This window comes from Cebus imitator, unplaced genomic scaffold (assembly GCF_001604975.1).
Source record: "Cebus imitator isolate Cc_AM_T3 unplaced genomic scaffold, Cebus_imitator-1.0 Scaffold87, whole genome shotgun sequence".
NCBI lineage: Eukaryota > Metazoa > Chordata > Mammalia > Primates > Cebidae > Cebus > Cebus imitator.
Genome location: NW_016107402.1, coordinates 1,899,509 through 1,920,761, shown reverse-complemented (window position 1 = coordinate 1,920,761; position 21,253 = coordinate 1,899,509). Strand labels below are relative to the sequence as shown.

General features: G+C 48.0%; 1 protein-coding gene across 2 annotated transcripts in view; it reads left to right on the top strand.

The window, feature by feature from the left end:
- Positions 1-4,711: 4,711 nt before the first annotated feature.
- The window catches only part of IL22RA1 (interleukin 22 receptor subunit alpha 1), a 23,980-nt gene continuing 7,438 nt past the window's right edge, over positions 4,712-21,253 (top strand). The window contains exons 1-5 of one of the 2 annotated variants that reach the window (XM_017534559.2): positions 4,712-4,959; positions 9,279-9,411; positions 10,767-10,945; positions 13,636-13,811; positions 19,636-19,774. In XM_017534559.2, the coding sequence (XP_017390048.1) occupies positions 4,917-4,959; positions 9,279-9,411; positions 10,767-10,945; positions 13,636-13,811; positions 19,636-19,774 (670 nt within the window). In that variant the 5' untranslated portion in view covers positions 4,712-4,916. Of the gene's footprint in view, positions 4,960-9,278; positions 9,483-10,766; positions 10,946-13,635; positions 13,812-19,635; positions 19,775-21,253 lie in introns of those variants that run through there. The other variant, XM_037740654.1, reaches the window with a different exon arrangement.

Sequence of the window (21,253 nt, the reverse complement as noted above, 5' to 3'; positions counted from 1 at the left end):
CACTGTGTCTGTGGTCAGTTCCATGGGGAACACTGTGTCTGTGGTCAGTTCCATGGAGAACACTGTCCCTGTAATCAGTTCCATGGGGAACACTGTCCCTGTGGTCAGTTCCATGGGGAATGCTGTCCCTGTAATCAGTTCCATGGGGAACACTGTCCCTGTGGTCAGTTCCATGGGGAACGCTGTCCCTGTGGTCAGTTCCATGGGGAACGGGAAAGCACCATGCAATACACACCGGGAGCTGGGAAAACAGAGCTGGTGTTCCCAACCCCACCAAGTGAGCGGCTCACACAGGGAGGGCTTCCTGATGGGAGTGAATTTGAGAAGAGGTCTGAAGAATGCATCGGAGTGAGACAGCAAAGTGGAGGTGGAAAGGGATTCTCGGAGGCAGGACAGCGCACACATGCACTGGAGAAATTTGTCCGACAGAAAGCAAGTGCTTTTCCTGGGTCTGAGAATCAGCAAGGCGAACCTGCTGCTCTGAAGGTCAATGCTGTAAGTGGATGTTGGATACCTGCTCTACGTTCAGCCATGTGGAGGGTACAGAGGAGTAGCAGGGAGCTCTTTGCACTCAGAATGCTTGACAAGCACCGTCCAGTTGTAGAGCCTAGAGAACAAGGTTATCTGGGGAACCTCTACCACTGGAGCAGCTTCATTGTGAAAACCTCCAGCAGCCAAGAACTTTCTGCCTCTCAAGGCAGCCACATCATCATAGTGAGAGCAATGTCCTTAAATTTTAAAACGGCCCCCCCATGTCTCCCAGGAACACCCCAGTCTTCCTTTCAGAGGCAGTCACACAAAAAGGGTCTACAGCCTTCTCCACGCAATAGCCCCGCAAATATTTGAAGACAGTGCTCATGTCTCACCTCCACTCCAACCCAAATCTCTCCTTCCCAATATTTTGTTTGTTTGTTTAGAGACATAGTCTTGCTCCGTTGCCCAGGCTGGAGTGCAGTGGCTCAATCTCAGCGCACTGCAACCTCTGCCTCCGGGGTTCAAGCCATTGTTGTGCCTCAGCCTCCTGAGTAACTGAGATTGCAGGTGCTCACCACCACTCCCAGCTATTTTTATATTTTTATTTTTATTTTCAGTAGAGAAAGGGTTTTGCCATGTCACCCAGGCTGGTCTTGAACTCCTAGGCTCAGGCAATTCACCCGCCTCAGCCTCCCAAAGTGCTAGGATTACAGGCATGAGCCACTGCACCCGGCCTGTTTGTTTTTGAGATGGAGTCTCACTCACTCTGTCGCCCAGGCTGGAGTGCAGTGGTGTGATCTCGGCTCACTGCAGCCTCCACCTCTCAGGTTTTCGCGATTCTCCTGCCTCAGCCTTCTGAGAAGCTGGGACTACAGGTGTGCGTGCCACCACATCTGGCTAACTTTTTTGTATTTTTAGTAGAGATGGGGTTTCACCATATTGGCCAGGATGGTCTTGATCTCTTGACCTCGTGATCCTCTGGCCCTGGCCTCCCAAAGTGCGGGTATTACAGGCGTGAGCCACCATGCCCAGCTAATCTTTATATTTTTAGTAGAGATGAGGTTTCACCATGTTGGCTAGGCTGGTCTCAAGCTTTTGTCCTCAAGTGATCCTCCCACCTCAGCCTCCCAAAGTGCTGGATTCACAGGCATGAGCCACGGCACCCGGCCTCCTTTCCATTCTTGAACACGTAACACAACTGAAATACCATAGTGGACAATGCCAAAATGGGGGCCAGGCAGCACGTTCTGGAAGGACTTGGTTTCTTTGTTTGTTTTTTGAGACAGAGTCTCTCTCTGCTGCCCAGGCTGAGTGCTGTGGTGCAGTCCCGGCTCACCGCAGCCTCCCATCCTGGGCTCAAGCAATTCTCCTTCCTCAAGCGCCTGAGTATCTGGGACTACAGGCACGTGCCACCACACCTGGCTAATTTTTTATTATTTATGGAGACAGCGTCTCACTATGTTGCCCAGGCTGATTTTAAACTCCTGGACTCAGGCGATACTCCCTCCTTGATCTCCCAAAGTGCCAGGATTACAGGCATAAGCCACCATGCCTGGCCTCTGGAAGGACTTTCAAAGTGAGATGTTATGGGCTGCAGTGACGAGGAGGGGCCACACTGTGGAAGAAGAAACTGTCTTGGTGAGCTTCGAGGAGAAGGGAGTCGGCTAAGGGAATGGAAATGGCATTCCAGGAGGAGGGTAGAACCCAGACAAAGGCCTGTCTTTAGTGCCTATTTGTTACGTTTAGTAACCTTGCTTTCCCTTAATATAAATTAGTATGTTTCCTATATAAACTTTAGAAAACGCAGATAAGCAAAGGGAAAAAAGAAAAATTGCCTACAATTCCACTACCAGCCAGAGATAACTCCCCTAGTGTGCTCATCTATGTCCATCAAGGTGTTTGCTCTGCATGTACAGGTATGCGTTTTAGCCAGGGTGGTACTATACATAGTTTACGACACGCTTCTAGTCACTTGAAAATATACAATGAATCTTTACCAGGTCACAAAACATTTTTCTCCAGCATTATTTTGGAAGCTGCATTTGTTTTGCTTTGGGTGGACATATTATTCTTTTAACCAAACCTCTATTGTCAGACATGGAGGTTGTTTTCATTTTTTTCTTTTCTTTCTTTTTTTTTTTTTTTTTGAGATAGAGTCTAGGTCTGTCACCCAGGCTGGAGTACAATGGCATGATCTCAGCTCATTTCAAACTCCACCTCCTGGGCTCAAGTGATTCTCCTGCCTCAGCCTCCCAAGCAGCTGGGACTACAGGTGCCTGCCACCACACCTGGCTAATTTTTGTATTTTTAGTAGAGACGGGGTTTCACCATGTTGGCCAGGCTGGTCTCAAACTCCTGACCTCAGGTGATCCACCCACCTCGGCCTCCCAAAGTGCTGGGATTACAGGCATGAGCCACCACGCCCGGCCTATTTTTTTCTTAAACTGCTAGAAATGAAGTCTGGGTGTTCCCACATTCCTTAGCAATCCAGGTGTCTTCCTTCCCGTTAATTCCTACATAACTACAGATCCCCATAATTACAAGACATCTAGTTCTTCCATCAAGTTCCTTCCTCCAGGGCTTCTGAGAGACCCCAAGGAAGGCTTTCATGTTCCACAGGCCTGCGGGGCTGTCTTGTCCTCCTGCCCAGCCACTAGAATCCAAAGCCTACTTCTCCCTAAGGGTTCCTTGTAACCTGTTTCTCTGGTTGTAGTCTCCCCATACTGCCTTGTCATCAAAGTCATCAAAAACCCTATATCCATCATGGTTCATTCAGCATCACAGAAACCAGTCTTTCAGACCAAGGGACTTGAATGTAAAGGAGCTTGTAACCCAGATGATGGAGGAGCTGGGACTCTAATCAGGACAAGGAGACAGTTCAGAGATTTCCCCATAGCAGGAAGCTGTGCCATCCTACCAACTGAAGGGAAAGATGCAGGGAGAAGGTGTTGCCAGAGCCAGGAGCTGGCCTCCAGACAGGAGCAAGAGAGACAGAGGGGGCTGCCTGGCTGGTGGACTGTCCAGAGGGAGGGGGAGCTAGACACAGCCATTGCTGGGGAAGCCACTTAAAGCAGAAAAGATGGGGAGAAATGCTCTGATCTCTGCCTCCCCAGTCTTCCTCCAGGTTTAACCCCTGGGGGAAGACTGATGAGGCAGAGATCAGAGCCTTTGATAAAGGAGTCTGGGAAATGTAGTTTCCTGCAATTACAGAAAATGACTGGCATGGGCCCTATCTTCATTTCTTCAAAGCACACCTTAGATTTGTCAAACAAACTTTAGCAAAGGCTCGGGGCTGACAACAAACAAATGGCAATTCAGGAAAGAAAAACTTAAACAGGGATCCAGGATATCACAGCCCATTATATCCAATGGGCTTGGCAGGAGCCCTGCTAAAACCTCAGCTTGTCATTGTGGCCTGGGGCCAGGCAAACTCTTCCCAGGGGCAGGACCCTCTGATCATGTCCACCCTGACCAGAGTTCAAGCCCCAGGCCCCTTCAACCTTCTCCGGGGCCCTGCAGGGAGCAGAAAACCATTTCCTATACACCCGTCCCTTCATTCACACGAAGCTCACGAAGCTCGTGTTCATCTCTGTAGACCCTGCCCCATGTGGCAGAATGACAGCATGGGCGAGCAGCCTGAATCTTCATTGTCCGGAAGCAAAGGCCCATTCATGAATTTCATCCCCATGTCTAGCACAGCAAAAAGTATCACTGAAGTTCAAGTTCCATTTTTTTTCTAACCTTTTGCAGATCCTAGACCCAAAGGCTCAAGGTAAGAGTGTCTGGGCTTCCTCACCCCCAACAGCCTCTTCAGGGGAGAGCCGTTCCCAAGCCCACCCCAAGTGTGGGGACCTGCCTTGAAATGGCGGGTCAAGGAGGAGCATCAGGCACCCTCTATCTCCTCCCGCCAGACAAAACAAAGGAGCCACAGCTTTTCCTTTGCTGCAAGAAACATTCTGGGACTTTTTTTTTTCCTCTCTTGTCCAGTTATTTTCCTCAGGGTAAATCCCCTAGGAATAGAATTATTAAAGCAAAAGATAGGCCTGTGGTGTAGGCTTTTGATCCACAGTGCCAAATTGCTTTCTGATAAGCTGCATATTGTGGGTTACTCTTGCCTTTTCTGCCCCTCAGCTCCCTGATAAACCACTTGGGATGAATCAGCCACCAGACCAGATAAACAAGCCAGCCTGTTACTGTTGCTGTTTTCTGCAAGACGGAAGAGAACTCCCTTGGATCCCGCCCAGAACCTGGAATTCCAGAGCACCCAGGCCAGAGCACCTTTGTACCCCTGTTCCCCACCGGCTCAGGTTCCGCCCGCCCCATTCTCCCCGCCCCATGCTTGAGTGGAGCGGGTGGAGCCAGCTGCCAGGGCGCCAAGACTCCCAGCCCTCCCTCTGTGCACGGCAGAGTGGAGGCCAAGGGAGGGCTCTGTGCCGGCCCCGATGAGGACGCTGCTGACCATCCTGGCTGTGGGATCCCTGGCCGGTGAGTGCCCATTCACCCTGTGGTCAGACCTCCCCCATCCCAGGGGCCCATGAGCAGGGTCATCTCCCCAGCACCCTCCCCAGCCCCAGCATAGTCAGTTTCGTTTCTTCCCTCCTAGGGCTGAGAGGGGTGCCGGGTGTTCACGGAGAAGCAAATGCCCAGCTTGTGTTGCTGGGGGGCATGAGAGGGTGCCTCAGACCCTGGCTTCTTCCAGGGACCCAACTGACCCTCAGGTCTTGGGGGATATAGCTAGCTGTCCGAACTGGGGTGCTGGATCGCTGCACCTCGGCGAATGGAGAATTGGCCTGGAGGAGGCAGACATCCTTCGGTCTCTCAAAAGGTGCTGGCACAGGCTGTACTGTCCCTTCCTCTGCCTCTCACCTGGCACTGGCCTGACAGGGGAGACGGAGGAAGGATGGGGGGAATGGAGCTTGAGTTCTGCCATTGCCACCCTCCATGCCCCTGCAGGGCCTCTTTGGCCCCTTTTGTTATTACGGATCTGAAAGCATTTTCTCCTAGAGTGGCTAGGTCTGCTACATTAATAGGTCTTAAGACACAGGACCCGTTTGGAAACAGAGCTTAAGGCCATAGTGTTCAAAGCCAATCAAGTGGGTTGGGGGCTCCTCATGATGGAGAATGTTACATGAGCCCCTAGACTCTGTCTCTGCTCAATTCAGGGAACTTCCTTAGGAAGTCAATGCATAGTCCTGATTGAGGATGGTGACGAGGTATGGCCTCAGCCAAGCCCTCCCTGCTCCAGGGCGGGAAGAGGTCCACAAAGCTGCAGAGCTCACTGGTCCCTCTGCCACTTCCCCTCAGGACTTCCAGCTCTGTAGAGTTCCTTCAGTCTGTGCTCCCCAGAATCAGGCTGGGCATCCCAGGAAGATGCGAGGCACCCCCGCAAGGCCCCAAGTCACGTTCCTTTAGACCCCAGCCATACTGGTTGGAAATCCTAGAGGCTCCTGGCCCTTTGAGACGGGGGATCCACAAGAAACAGCCCTTAGGAGATTGTCGAGGGTCAGCTGTCTCATGCTGCACGCCCAGCCCCTCACACCCCCAATCGTAGGCTGACTCCAGAGCATGTGGAATTGTTTCTTGTTTGTGTGTTTTTCCTTAGCTTCCCAGCTGGTGGACAGAACGTTGTTTTCCACAAGAATGTGAAAAAACATGTTGCCTTTTATAAATCCGCCAGCCTGCCAGGCTCCACACAACACATGCCTCCCCCGGTTTCACAATACAGACTTTCAACCAGGAAGGGCCGAAGCAGCACAGGCTGAGGCATGGATGACAGATTTGAGGAGGAGAAGGAGCGAGTGGGGCAGGAGAAAAGGGGAGACCTTGTTAGTTCCCTGATACCCCTAAAAGAGAGGGGTGGGCCGAGGTCCACTCACCCCACTTCAGGAAGTCAACTGCAGTTCCTGCCTGAAAAGTGGTGCCAACCTGCATGGAGCCCAGGGTCCTTTGCCTTGGCAACATGCCCCACCTCAGCCACCAGCCTTCAACCCAGATGGGCCCTGTTTCCCACCCAGGACACTGACCTCAACCAGCAACCGTTCCCATTGCAGACTCTACCCCAACCCTTTATGGAGCCTCTCAAATGCCACCCTCACCCTCCTGCCCTGACGTACCACCCCACCAGGTCTGACTTGACTGGACTCCCTTCCCCAACTTTAGACTCAGCCCTGAATCCATCATGGCCCCCTCCAGAAGTATCCCCAGTTCCTCCCAGTCTCACATCCAAACAGGACGTCAGCTGCAGCCTGAGGCTCTGCGGCACAGCCGTCATCTTGGGTAGAGGCAGTAGACACCTCCCCATGCTGTCCCTAAGGCCCCATTCTGGGGACTCCAGGAAGCCTGAAGACATTTTGCAGCTGCTGGGCCAGAACCCAGATTCAGAGAGGAGGGAAGCCTTCGAGGTTAGCCAGAGGATGTGCGGCAGGGTCGGACCACGCTTCCCCATCCCCACCAGTCCTCGCCAAGCCTGAGCTCCCCTCTTGGAGTGCGGGAATCAGTAACTGTCCGCTCCCTCACACCTTGGGCCTGCCGGTGGTCGTCGGTGTGTCTGGGGAAGGAGAGGCATAGACATATCAAAGACACACACCCAGGCCTCAAGGCCTTGACCCAGTTGGGGTGCTGAACATTTTCCCACCGGTTTTTTGCCCAGGCCAGTCAACAGGGGCCTCTGAGTCAGGAGCCAGCTGCCAGCTTGGGTCACCATTTTGCCGCAGGCTCTTGCTGTCCACAGCCCAAGCCTGGGGGGCTGAGGGAAGAGCTTTATAAGTTAAGGGCTCTTTGTGGCTTCGGCCCCTCCCCAGCCCCTTCCTTGAGGCTGAGGCCTTCGCTTCTGTTGGCTTACCGTAAGCAGAGCTGGGCCGCACACAGAGCTCAGCTGGAAGAGAAGGCTGTGGACTCTTAAAGGCCCAGCTTCTCTCCTCCTGTCTCCTCTCCTCCTCCCTAAATTCACCCATTTATCAGGTGCTCAGGTCCCTGAAGTCGCCCACCCTGATATAAAAGGGTGAACGAGACAGCCCCCTCCCTACACAGCGAACATCTGGCCTTCCCAGGCCTCCTCCCTTCGGACTCCACACATGTGCTTAGGGGCCTGTTAGGCACTAAACACATCCACTGACACTGCCCCCCTCTCTGCGCCCCGCAACCAGTCTAGCACGGGATGGATATTGTAGGCTCTTCACATGCTGACTGTGAAGCTGGGCAACAGCTCTCTCTCAGCCTCAGTTTTCCTCTTTCATCAAATGGGGATAGTGACAGTGGGCACATTGTCGTGAGGATTTAATGAAGCGAGGGACTTGCCTGTAAGAGGTCGGGCACTTCACAAATGCCAGCGGCTGCCGTTGCCATTATTGTCTGTCTTTAGGTAAATCAAACTCTTTCCATTTTAGAGATGAGGCAGTTGAAGCTCTCGTTGCTTAAACAACTTTCCTAAGGTCACCCTGCTCATGTGTAGGCTCAGTCAAGAGTCCTGCCCCCTACAAATTTTGTGCAAGATAACTCTGCCTCTGAGAAGCCAGCCTGATGGGTGGGCAGGGATGGGCTCAGCCAGTGGAGAGACCGGAATTCACAAGCGCCTCCTCCACCATTGCTTCAAATGACTGACTTGGGGCAAGTTACTTCTTACACATTTTAGTTACATATCTGTAAAATAAGGGTGAGGACACCAACTTCAGGTTGTGTTAAAAAGTGAAAGACAATACCAAGCATTGATGGGGATGTGGAGAAATTAAACCCTTCGAACAATGCTGGTGGGAATTTAAGATGGTGCAGCCATAACAGCCTGGACAACATAGTGAGACCCCATCTCTACAATAAAAAATTAAAAAATAAATTAGCCAGATGTGGTGGTGAACAGCTATAGTCCCAGGTACTTGGGAGGCTGAGATGCAAGGATTGCTTGAGCCCAGGAAGTTGAGGCTGCAGTGAGCCATGATCACGCCACTGCACTCCAGCCTGGGGGAATGAGCAAGACCCTGTCTCAAAGAAAAAAAAGATGGTGCAGCCACTTTAGAAAGTAGTTTGACAGTTCTTCAAAAGGTTAAAGATACAGCTACCATGTAACCTACCAAATTCTACTCTTAGATATATAACCAAGACAACTGAAAACATGTGTCCACTTATAAAATTGCAGTGTTCACAGCAGCATTATTCATGGTAGCCAAAACGGAAAAACAACCCAAATGTCCTGATGACTGGATAAACAAAATGTGGTGTATCACACAATGGAATAATATTCAGCCCTAAAAAGGAAGTACTAATCCATGCAATCACATGTGTGAAACTTGAAAACATTATGCTAAGTGAAAGAAGCCAAGGCTCTATTTATATAAAAAGTCTAGAGTAGGCGAATGCACAGACACAGGAAGTAGATTCATGGTTGTCAGGGGTTAGGGGAGGAGAAGAATGGGGAGTGAGTGCTAATGGGCATGCAGTTTTTTTGGGGTGGTGCTGAAAATGTTGTTCTGGAATTAGATAGTAGTGATGGTTGCACAACATTGTGAAAATACTAAGAAACCATTGAACTGAACACTTAAGGTGGTGACATGTGTGGAATGTGAATCACGGCTCAATGCAAAGCAAAATGACTGACAGTGGACGGTTCCTTAGAGCAGTGTGGGGAGTGTCCTCTCTCGCTGGCCTATTTATAGAAGGCTGGGGGCCGGGGTCTGCCTGCTCACCCACCAGGCTAGCATCTTGAAAGCAAAGGCACTTTGCAAGAAATTTATATGGAGCAGGACTCTGAGTCCACACGTGGGTAGGGTGACGCTGGGAAAGCCCCTGCTCACCCTCCTTCCACCCTCTTGCAGCTCATGCTCCTGAGGACCTCTCAGATCTGCTCCAGAACGTGAAATTCCAGTCCAGCAACTTTGAAAACATCCTGACTTGGGAGAGCGGGCCAGAGGGTACCCCAGACACCGTCTACAGCATCGAGTATAAGACGTATGCTTCTCTCCTGACCCCACCTCCTTTGCTCTGAAGCCAACCCCTCTCCAAGGAATCCCCTCCTCTCTGTATGTCCCCATGTCCCCAGGACTGGTGTCACACAGCCCCTCCCAGATAAAGCTTTGCTCCTTTATGTTTCTTTTGCGGAGGGAGAATAAAATAAGGGTGAAAAGTACAGGCGATAGGGTCAGGCTGTCTGGGCTTAAATGCCAGCTCGTGCTTGTATAACCTTGGGCAGCCAGGTAAGCACATCAAACCTCAGTTTCTCTGCCCACAAAGTGAGGAGAATGACAGCACCTTCATCGCAGAGTTGTTGGGTGGATTAAACGAGATAAAGTCATTTACACTTGTGCCTGGAAAATTATAAGCTACCAACAATTGTCTTATTATTATTAGTGAGATCAGGTCAACCGAAGATGCACCCAGCCCCTCTAGCCCACGCTCCTGTTTCTGCTCCTCTCCCTCCTATGCAGGTGAGGAGGGGTGGCCTGGACTCAGGAGTCCTCAAACCTGGCTTCCACTCCTGGTCATGCCATGCTGTCCTGTGGCAAGTTACTTTCCCCTCTCTGAGCCTCATTTCTCTCATCTGTAATATGGAGATAACAGGGCCCACATCAAAGGGTTATGGTGATGATGAGCCCAGAATGTGGACTCAGACTGGCCGGGTTCAAATCCTGGCTCCCCACATGCAGGCTTCAAACACATGGGCTCTTTACTTCTTTGAGCCTCATCTTCTTTATTTGCAAAATAAAGAGAATAGTCTGGGCACAGTGGCTCACCCCTGTAATCTCAGCACTTTCGGAGGCCGAGGCAGGTGGATCACTTGAGGTCAGGAGTTCGAGACCAGGCTGACCAACAGGCTGGCCATACTGTCTCTACTAAAAACACCAAAATTAGCTGGGCGTGGTGGTGCACTCCTGTAATCCCAGCTATTCTCAAGGCTGAGGCAGAGGAATCAGGTGAACCCGGGAAGCAGAGGTTGCAGTGAGCCAACATTGCGCAACTGCACTCCAGCCTGGGCGACAGAGCGAGACCCTGTCTCAACAAGACAAAGAGAGAGGGAGAGGGTGAGAAGGAGAGAGGGATGGAGGGGGAGAGGGAGAGGGAGGGGAAAAGGGAGGGAGAGAGAAAGAGAAAGAAAGAGAGAGAAAGAAAAAGAGAAAGAGAAGGAAAGCAAGAAAAAGAAAATGCCTCAGAGGATCATTGTGAGAACAAAATGAGATATTCATATAAAGGGCCTGGGCCACTGAATGTGCTAAGTAAATTAGATCTCCTTGACATTATTAATAAGCCACAGGGCTAGGGCCAGCCTTTCCATCACCTCGGTGACCCGGCCCCTCCCTGGCCTGCAGGTACGGAGAGAGCGACTGGGTGGCAAAGAAGGGTTGCCAGCGGATCACCCGGAAGTTCTGCAACTTGACGGTGGAGACGGGCAACTTCACGGAACTCTACTATGCCAGGGTCACCGCCGTCAGCGCGGGAGGCTGGACAGCCACCAAGATGACCGACAGGTTCAGCGCTCTGCAACACAGTGAGTTGGAGCCCCTGTGGGCTTCAGGGGAGGGGAGAGGAAAGCGCAGGTGTTTTGGGGTGGGATGGCTCTTCCCCTCTGGAGTGGGTGGAGGGCCCAGAAGGGGCTTTCTGCAAGGGGAGGGGGACAGTTGGGGGTGTGACTTTTGGGGAAGGCACCACACCCCCCCCATCAATTACTGTGTGGCCCTAGCAGATTTGTTCATTTTTCTCCACCTCCATCCCAACCTCCCTAGTTCAGACTACGCTTATCTCACCCCTCAACTGACTGTGGTCAAAGCCACCTAACTTGTTTCCCCAACTCCCCCCTTTACCACCTCCTCCAGCCCATTCTCCACAGAGCATTTAGAGAGATTTCCTCAACACATAAATCCCACCTTCTCTTCTCAGCTTAAACCCTCTGGGAGCTTCTCATGACTCTTAAAATAAGATCCAACTCCTTGCCATGGCCCTTGAGGCGCTGCCTATCGTGGTCCTAATCTTGAACATGCCTTCCCAGGGCAGCCAGGCCTCTGACAGTTCCTGCCTCGGGGTCCTTGCTGCTCCCACTGTCTGGGGGCACTTGTGGGCTCTTCACATGACTGGCTCTTTTCCAGTCCTCAGGGCTCAGCTTCAACATCACCTCCGAAGTCAGTGTCCCCACCTCCAGCCCTGACCACCTGATTTTGGTAGGCTGCCAACTGTAATTCTCTATTGCAATATAGAGTTTATCGTCTTCATCACTCATGCTGCAATTACTGTGTTTGCTGACACGTGTTATCTGCCTCCCTCTCTAAAATGTGAGCTGGAGAACGACCCGTGTGGGCGGCAGAATCCACCACATTCTCAGCCCTCAGCATAGTGCCTGGCACATAGAAGATGCTCAATAGCTGGGCGTGGTGGCTCACACCCGTAATCCCAGCATTTTGGGAGGCTGAGCCAAGAGGATCATTTGAGCCTAGGAATTCAAAACTAGCCTGGGGAACACAGTGAGACTCTATCTCTATAAAAAATTTAAAAATTAGCCAGATGCATTGGCATGCACTTGTAGTCCCAGCTACTTAGGAGGTTGAAGTGAGAGGGTAGCTTGAATCCAGAATGTCAAGACTGCAGTAAGCTGGGATTGCACCACTGCACTCCGGCTTAGATGACACAGTGAAATCCTGTCTCAAAAGAAAACAAAGATACTCAGTAAATGAATGAAGGAGTGGATAGCAGTTGCTGATATGATTTGGCTGTGTCCCCACCCAAATCTTATATTGAATTCTAGTTCCTATAATCCTGTCTTGTGGGAAGGACCCATGGGAGGTAACTGAATCATGGGGACAGTTTCTCCCATGCTATTCTCATGATAGTAAGTTCTCACGAGATCTGATGGTTTTATAAAGGGTCTCTGTTTTTGCTTGGTTCTCATTTTCCTTCCTGCCACCATGTGAAGAAGGACATGTTTGCCTCTCATTCCACCATGATTGTAAGTTTCCTGAGGCCTCCCCAGCCATGTGGAGCTATGAGTCAATTAAACCTCTTTCCTCTAAATTACCCAGTTTCGGGTGTGTCTTTATGAGCAGTGTGAGAACGGACTAACACAGTTGGCAAACTCCCCACACAAGCTAAGCATGTGATGATGTTCACCAGCTGACTTTACAGTCACAGATAGCTTTTTAAAAAAATTAAAAATAAAATTAAGTATTGTATTTTTAACCTGGCTTGTTCAATGAATTCACGCTTACTGTAGAGAATTTGTGAAATATAGAAATACACAAAAAAAAATAAAAGTCACCCAAAGTGACCTTACCATTCAAACATAACTGCAGTTACTAGTAGCTGTATCTATTTTGCAATGTGGCATTGCCTTTTGGTCCTGCGTTCATTTTCTCCATCTATTTGTATCGTGAATGTTTGCTCGTATCATTAAACATTTTTGCGCAAACATGGTATTTCACAGTGCAAAATGATCCATTCTAGGGAGGTACTCTAATTTACTTATCTATTTCCCTTTTTGAGAACATACAGCTCAGATTTTCAATTTTATTAGCACCACTGAAGTAAACATTGTTCTGACTCAGCTATTTTCAATCTTCAAGGCCACTGGATCATTGAGGTATTTTTACAAATTAGATTCAGGGGAAGTGAGGTCTATGAATCCCTGAAGTTGGATGCAAGATTTTTGTATGTGTACATTTTGGCAGGGAGAAGAGCCATAGTTTTCATCACATTCTCAAAGGAGTAAAACCAGCAAAGGTCATTTGGTGATTTGGAAAATTCCATCTTGAGAGAGACAGAAGTCTTCAGCCTGACCTTTGAGGCTGCATCCTAGTATTAGGCCCCAGATATTATTTAGGATGTGTAGTTGATGTCATTGACATCCCCAAAGCTGTCATACTCAATAGATGAGGGGGGAAGGGTGTTCCAGGCTGACTTAAGGTGGGGACACAGGGGGCTGGGATGTGTAGGGCAAGCCAAAGGCATGACTAAGCGAGGCAGCTGGCACCCCTCACGCTGGGTTCTTTTCATCCACCCTTGGTCATCCCTTTGCCAGCCTGAAACCCAAACACCAGGGCTTGCAGAAACGTCTCTCTTTTCACTGTTTGTTTAGCTGGCATTGGAGTGGAAGGAGAGAGAGTCCAGTCATTTTCCACTGTTCAGGGTGGCCTCAGATACTACGCATCAATTCTGACTTTTCTTTTCTCTTTTCTGTCTCCCTATCCCCAGCTACCCTCAAACCACCTGATGTGACCTGTATCCCCAAAGTGAGATCAATCCAGATGATTGTTCATCCTACCCCCACGCCCATCCGTGCAGGGGATGGCCACCGGCTAACCCTGGAAGAAATCTTCCAAGACCTGTCCTACCGCCTAGAGCTCCAAGTCAACCACACCTACCAAATGGTAAGTGTATGTTGCACCCTGGTCCTTCTCTGCCTAGGAAGCCTCTCCCTTCTCAATTAGATCTGAGCTGCTTTAAGAAAAAAGGGGACATGTTATGTAAATCAGCATTTCCCAAAACATGTCCCTTGAGAGGCTCCTTGAAGCCTGGAAAACATCACAAATGACAACCTCTCTCTTGTAGATTCACACACGCAATAGCCAGCCAAAAGCTCTGACAAGTCCTACAGAGCCAAGACTCCACTATCAATTTGTTTAATACAACTTCTCCCAAATTTATTTGACCAGAGAAACTGTTTTTTGTTTGTTTGGTTGGTTGTGTGTGTTTTTTTAGACGGAATTTTGCTCTTGTTGCCCAGGCTGGAGTGCTATGGTATGACCTCTGCTTACTGCAACCTCTGCCTCTGGGGTTCAAGTGATTCTCCTGCCTCAGCCTCCTGAGTAACTGGGATTACAGGCGCCCGCCACCACGCCCATCTAATTTTGTATTTTTAGTAGAGATGGGGTTTCTCCATGTTGGTGAGGCTGGTCTCAAACTCCCAACCTCAGGTGATCCACCTGCCTCAGCTTCCCAATATCCTGGGATTACAGGCGTGAGCCACCACGCCTGGCTACATTATTTTTTGTTTAATACCTTCTCACATCCTGGGGAACAACCTCTGTTAATATCTTCAGATGTTCACTTTAGAAAATGCGAGGATCACTTTCTACTGCTGCAGTTCTTTTTACTAGCTCTCCACTATTTGCAGGAACTATATACAGTTGAATGTGGTAAGATGAGTAATACTAAGAGGTAGAAGGCAAGGGCATAAATTGTCAAATAATATAGAAGTTCTTTCTTTTTGTATTCAGAAAATATTTGGTACCCCCTACCCCTAACACGTGCCACCAATCCACAATTCAGTTAAATTAATATTTATTTCCTACTTTGTGGTTCCTGCTTGCAAGGAGCTTATAATCTAGGGGGTGAAGAGGGAGTTAAAACAAGAATGCAATAGCTATCAGTAGAGGAAAATATGGGTATTGGGAGGTGGGGCAGGATGTCAGAGCAGCAAGGTTTGGAAGACTTCCAGAAAACTTTTGGGAAGCCGAAAATGACATAATATGCATATATGACCTGACATGCCTCAGAAATTGGTATTGGCCTCCAGAAAGACAATACCAAAAGTCATTCTTTTAAAGCACACAATTTAGATGTTGTTTATTCATAAAGTTGTGAAACCATCACCACTATCTAATTCTATCAAATTGGCTTCCAGAAAGCCAACACCAATTTCTGGGACAAGCCTGGTAATATATTAATGTTAATGGCATCTTGGTAATGTATGCATAAGATGCATGCCAGGTAGTGTATGCATATTATATCATTTCATCTTCATCAGAGCCTTGTGAGAAAGGTTCTATCATCTCCATTTTCTAGATGAGGGAACCAAGAGAAGTTAAGTCACTTGCTCAAGGTTGTTCAGCAAATAATAGTGTAGACAGAATTTGAATCCAGTTCTGTTTAGCCGACATTTCTTCCACCACTGGCTGCCTATACTGCTCCACCATAATCAGAGAGAAAAATAGGAAAACTTAAGCTATTTTTTTAAAAAAGAGACAAGGCCTCACTGTGTTGCCCAGGCTAGTCTTGAATTCCTGGGCTCAAGAGATACTCCCACCTTGGTCTCCCAAAGTGTTGGGATAACACACGTGCACCACCGCACCCGGCCATCTTAGGACATTTTTGAAAAGCACTTTGGAACTGCCCACTTTGACAGGAACATAAGGACATGTAAAACAGTTTCTCAAAACATGGTCCCAAAGAAACAGCATCAGAATCTCCTGCAGCACTTGTTTAAAATGCAGATCCTTGGGTCCCCTTCCAGTCAACTTAAGATTTTGCACTTGCATCCCTTGGATCTGGATTTTAGTGAGCAACCCAGGTGCTTCTTCCCCAACGCAGAGCTTGAGAACCTCTGGTGTAGGGGGACCCTGGAAGATAAATCTCAGAAGACTGGATGGGACTATGTTGTAGGAGGGTTAGGGTGGTGGAGGGGACTTCTTTCAGTAGTTGGGGGAGCCACTAGAGATTACTGAGCAGGGAGAGTCCCTATCATGTCTATTATTTGTTACGTATTTGGGTTCTTACTAAATATTTTATTGTTACTGATTTCTAGCTTACTCAGTTTGTGGACACAGCTGTATGATTTCAGTCCTTTTAAATTTATCGGGGCTTATGTTATTTCTGGCCCAGCCTATGGCCTGTCTTGGTGAATGTTCCTTGTGCACCTGAAAAGAATGTATATTTTGCAGTTGTTTGGTGGTGTGTGCTGTAAATATAAATTAGGTAAAAGTGGTTACTTGTGATATTCAGATCTTCTCTGTCTTTCCTGATTTAGGTGAGAAGTCAGTTGGTCATTTAATTGCTGAAAATAGTAACTCTCCAACTATAGGTGTGTCTGTTTATACACCTGACGTGCCTGTCATCCCAGCACTCTGGGAGGCTAAGGCAAGAGGATCTCTTGAGCCCAGGAGTTCTATTTCCCCTTTAATTCTGTGCATTTTTGCTTCACGCATTTTGAAACTCAGTTATTAAATACATATACATTTATGATTGTTGTACCTTCCTGGTAGACTGACCCTTTTGTCATATGAATTGTTCCTTTTTTTTGTAGTCATACTCTTTGTATTGGAAGTCTACTTTATCTACTTTAGATTAATATAGCCACTCCAGCCTTCCAATGGTTTGCATTGTGTATCTTTTTACATTCATTTTCAATCTGTCTCTGTTGTTATATTTAAAATGTATCTCTTTAGCTCTGAGAGCCTTTACCTTTTTTTGAGTTATAATTTACACGCCGTGGAATTCATTCTTTTAAAGCATACAATTCCGATGTTATTTGCATATGCACAAGTTGTGAAACCATCACCGCTATCTAATTCTATCTTATCAATCTTTCTTCAGGGTCTCTATTTTTTTCTGTCATTTTCAAAATGTTGTTGTGATAATTCAGTGGATTTTAAAATTTCAGATAATAATATCTAGAATTTTTCCAATTCTAAAGTTCCCGGTTTTTGTAATGTCCATATTCTACTGAGATTTTCTATTCATTCATTCAATATGAGCGTATTTTTGCTTCGCTTACTGAAGCATTGTTATACAGCTGCTTTAAAATAATTGTCAGCCAGGCGAGGTGGCTCACACCTGTAATCCCAGCACTTTGAGAAGCCAAGGTGGGCAAATCACTTGAGGCCAGGAGTTCGAGACCAGCCTGGCCAACGTGGTAAAACCCCATCTCTACTAAAAATACAAAAATTAGCCAGGTATGGTGGCAGGCGCATGTAATCCCAGCTACTCAGGAGGCTGAGGCAGGAGAATCACTTGAATCTGGGAAGCAGAGGTTGCAGTGAGCTGATACCGCACCACTGCACTCCAACTTGGGTGGCAGAGCGAGACTCTGTCTTAAAAAAATAAATAAAATCATTGTCTGCTAATTCAACATTCTGATCATCAGGGTCAGTTACTGTTGATTGTCTTTTCTCTTGAATATGGGTCACATATTCTTTCTTTGTATGTCTAACAATTTTGAAACATATCCTGGACATTATGTTGAAATTACTGTAGACTCTGTTATATTCCTCCAAAGAGTATTGGTTTGGTTTCATTTGGTTTTAGCAGGCAATTAATTTGCCTGAATTCCAAACTCTGAAATCTCTGTTCTTTTTTTTTGTTGTTTTTAACTTTATCTGGGCTGCTTGGCGTCTACCCCATTCATGCCTGCTTTAGGGGCCAGTCAGGGATTTGAGCAGAGTTTATACACAGAGTTTGGGCCTTCTTCTCTGTGGATCTCTCCTTTCTGTGATTTATTCTCTCATTTTCCAGGCGCTATGATTATTCCAAACCCCGCCTTTTGGGTATTCAAGTTAGTAAGAATACAGGGTTTCTATCTAGGTTTTAGCCATCCTACAAGGTAAGACTGGGGTCTGCCTTCAGGCTAAAAGACAGTAAAAATGGGAAATTTACCCATTGCCCTTTCTCCTCTCTCCAATATGTGCCTGCTTTTATTTTCTCTCTACTGCCTTTAAGTAATTGTTTTTCATTTTGCTCAGAATTTATAGCTGTTATTTTGGGGATGTTTGGTCCAATAGAAGCTATAAATTACTAGGATCAAAATGAAGAAAGATCAAATATGGAAATAGAAGAGATATCAGAGTAGAAGGTTAGAAGACTATTGCAATGGCATAAGCTGGAAATAAGGGCTGAACCAGGATGGTGGGAGTGAAAAACTTGGGGAAGGAGGAATCAGGGCCTTGGCAAATCTCCTGGGGTTCTATCTCATGATATGTAATGTGTCCAGTTTCACCATATGAGTTCCACAGTACAATAGGTTAAAAAATGCATTTATGTGCTTCTTTACCCACTCTCACCACCGCCCCCATTCACACACACACAAAAGAAAACAATAAATTACCCTCAACCTTGGCCTCCATGTGCCTGAAAAAGAGAAGGCAGAGCTGAAATGCAAAGACCCAAAGAAGAAAATTCTCAGTTTTTGAACTCCCAAGAACACGGGTTCTGGCCCTTTAAAGGAAGCTTTTTGGGTCCTTTAAGGGCAATTAGCTACTTAAGATATGAGAGGGGATTCGTCCAAAATGGCTTCAAAGTTTAGGCCCTGGATGTTAGAAGAAGAGTGATGTTGTTACCAAAATTAGAGAATTAAAAACAGATGTGGGTTTGGGGTTTGGGATGGAGCAGCAGGCCCCAGAGAGAGGAGGCCAGCATGTTTGGACATGTTGACTTAGAGACGCCCACGTGCTACCATCCATCAGGGAGCTGCCAGGGCCCATCAGAGACTCAACAGCTCTTCCTGAATAAGTTTAGGAGTTATTCACACATTGGTGCTCATAGCAGCCATGGGCTCAGATAAGATCACTAAGTGGCAAGAGAGTCTGTGAAAGAGAAGGAAATGGTTGAAGAGCAAACCTTGCAGAACAACACAGAGGGGCTAAAGCCAGTGAAAGACCAATCAGAGAGGCAGGAGGAGAGCCAGAGAGGATGACATGTGGCATCCGTGGGAGAGGAGTTTGGTGTCAAAGAGGTGAGAGATACACAGAGGAATGAGAATCAAAGCCCAGTTCCAGCAGAAGGACCGGCAGATGCAAAGAAACTAGGGCTTTCTTATGCAAGGCAACTGTTTACCTGAGTGACAGGTATCCAGCATTGAAGAGCCTGCAGAGCCAGGTGGGGTGCAGAGATACATGAGTCTGGACTGGAAGCCAGGGACCGGAACTCTATTCTGTAAATATGGGTGAGGCCATCAAAGGCTTTTGAATAGAAGAGCATTATAATCAGGTTATCTTTTAGGAAGATCCCTGTGACACCAAGATGAATATGGAAGTCAACAGGGGCAAACCCGGAGATGAGTGAGCTTGAAAGAGCCTACTGCTAGGGTCCAGGCCGAAGGCCTGGGGCCCAATTAAGGCAGAAGCAATGAGGAAAAAAAGAAAGGATGAGTATTTGGAGAGTTTTTGATGTTTAACAAAGAAAAGTTGAGAGACGAGAAGAATTGGAACGAGAGGGATGGTGGGAGGGTGGGAGGGTGGTGGAGGTCATAATGGCAGCAGCTAGAGCGTATAACCACTTCCTATGGGCCGGATAGTGTTGCAAGTGAAAGGCACACGCGTTTGGAGACTGATTGATTGGATTTGGGCATAAAGCAGAAGGGAGGGGAATGGGAACAGAGGGCCAAAGACAGACCCATCAGCTTCTGGTTTGAGCTTTCTTGGGATCCATGTGGAGATTGGTGTGTAACAGGAATCACGGTGGGTTCTCTGTCCCATGCAGCGCCTTGAAGGGAAGCAGAGAGAGTATGAGTTCTTCGGCCTGACGCCTGACACAGAGTTCCTTGGCACCATCACGGTCTTTGTTACCACCTGGTTCAAGGAGAGTGCCCCCTACGTGTGCCGAGTGAAGACACTCCCAGGTGAGTTCAGCTGAAGCCAGAGGGAAGTGTGGCTTCTGAATCCAAGTCTTGACTCTCCTCTTTCCTCACCGTAACCAAGGTGAGTCTTGGCAGCACTCTAAAAAACCATGGAAGGGTTATCAGTGTGTTATTGAAGTCAGTCTTTGTTTATCCATAAAAGAGGTGGCTGAGATGAGTTATCAAAGCAAATGTTTGATTCTCACCCTCCAGCCTGTCTGGATTGCCCCTCTCTGACAGGCCTTGTATGTGTACCTTGGCAAAGCAAACTCACCTTAATATTAACCCAGGTGAGATATGCTGGAGGGAAAATCTGCAGGGGGGAAGCGGAGAAGATAAAAAGATCCCTCAATATCTTCCAAAGTCAAACAATAATAATGGTATCAGGATAACTAGCATTTCCGCAGTGCTAACAGGGACCAGGCACAACCAGGTGCAACCCTCATGAACAGTCTATGGGGTAGGTGTTCTTTTCATCCTCATTTTGCAGATGAAGAACCTGAGGTTCAGAGTGGTTAGGTAACTTGCCCATGGCTGGGCACAATGGCTCACACCTGTAAATTAAGCACTTTGGGAGGCCAAGGCAGGAGGATCGCTTGAGCCCAGAAGTTTGAGACCAGCGTGGGCAACATGGCAAAACCCCATCTCCACAAAAACATCAAAAAATTAGCTAGATATAGTGGTGGGCACCTGTGGTCTCAGCTGCACGGGAGACTGAGGCAGGAGAATCACTTGAGCCCAGGAGGTTGGGGCTGCAAAGAGCTGTGTTTGTACCTCTGCACTCCAGCCTGGATGACAGAGCGAGATCGTGTCTCAAAAAAAAGCTATTTGCCCAAGGTCACACACATGCTGAGGGATGGAATAAGGCCTAATTCTAAAGGCCATATTTTTATCACAGAGCTACTATAGACACAGTTGGGTTTTTTTGTAATTTTTTTGTTTTCTGTTTTCTGAGACAGAGTCTCACTCTTGCTCAGGCTGGAGTGCAGTGGCACAGTCTCGGCTCACTACAGCCTCCACTCACTACAACCTCTGCTTCCTGACTTCAGGCGACTCTCCCACCTCAGCCTCCCAAGTAGCTGGGATTACAGATGTGTGCCACCACCATGTCTGACTAATTTTTTTTTTTTTGGTAAAAAAAAAAAAAAATGTACATTTTTTGTGTGAAAAAAATCAAAACAGGGTTTCGCCCTGTTGCCCAGGCTGGTCTTGATCTCCTGGCCTCAAGTGATCCACCCGCCTCAGCCTCCTAAAGCGCTGCGAATACAGGCATGAGCCACCACCCCAGCCTAGATATAGTTTTGAGTCATCTGCTCAATGAGGTGGTTCCTTCCTCTAGCACATTGAAACTTGATTCTCGCCGGGCGCGGTGGCTCATGCCTGTAATCCCAGCACTTTGGGAGGCCGAGGCGGGTGGATCACGAGGTCAAGAGATCGAGACCATCCTGGTCAACATGGTGAAACCCCGTCTCTACTAAAACT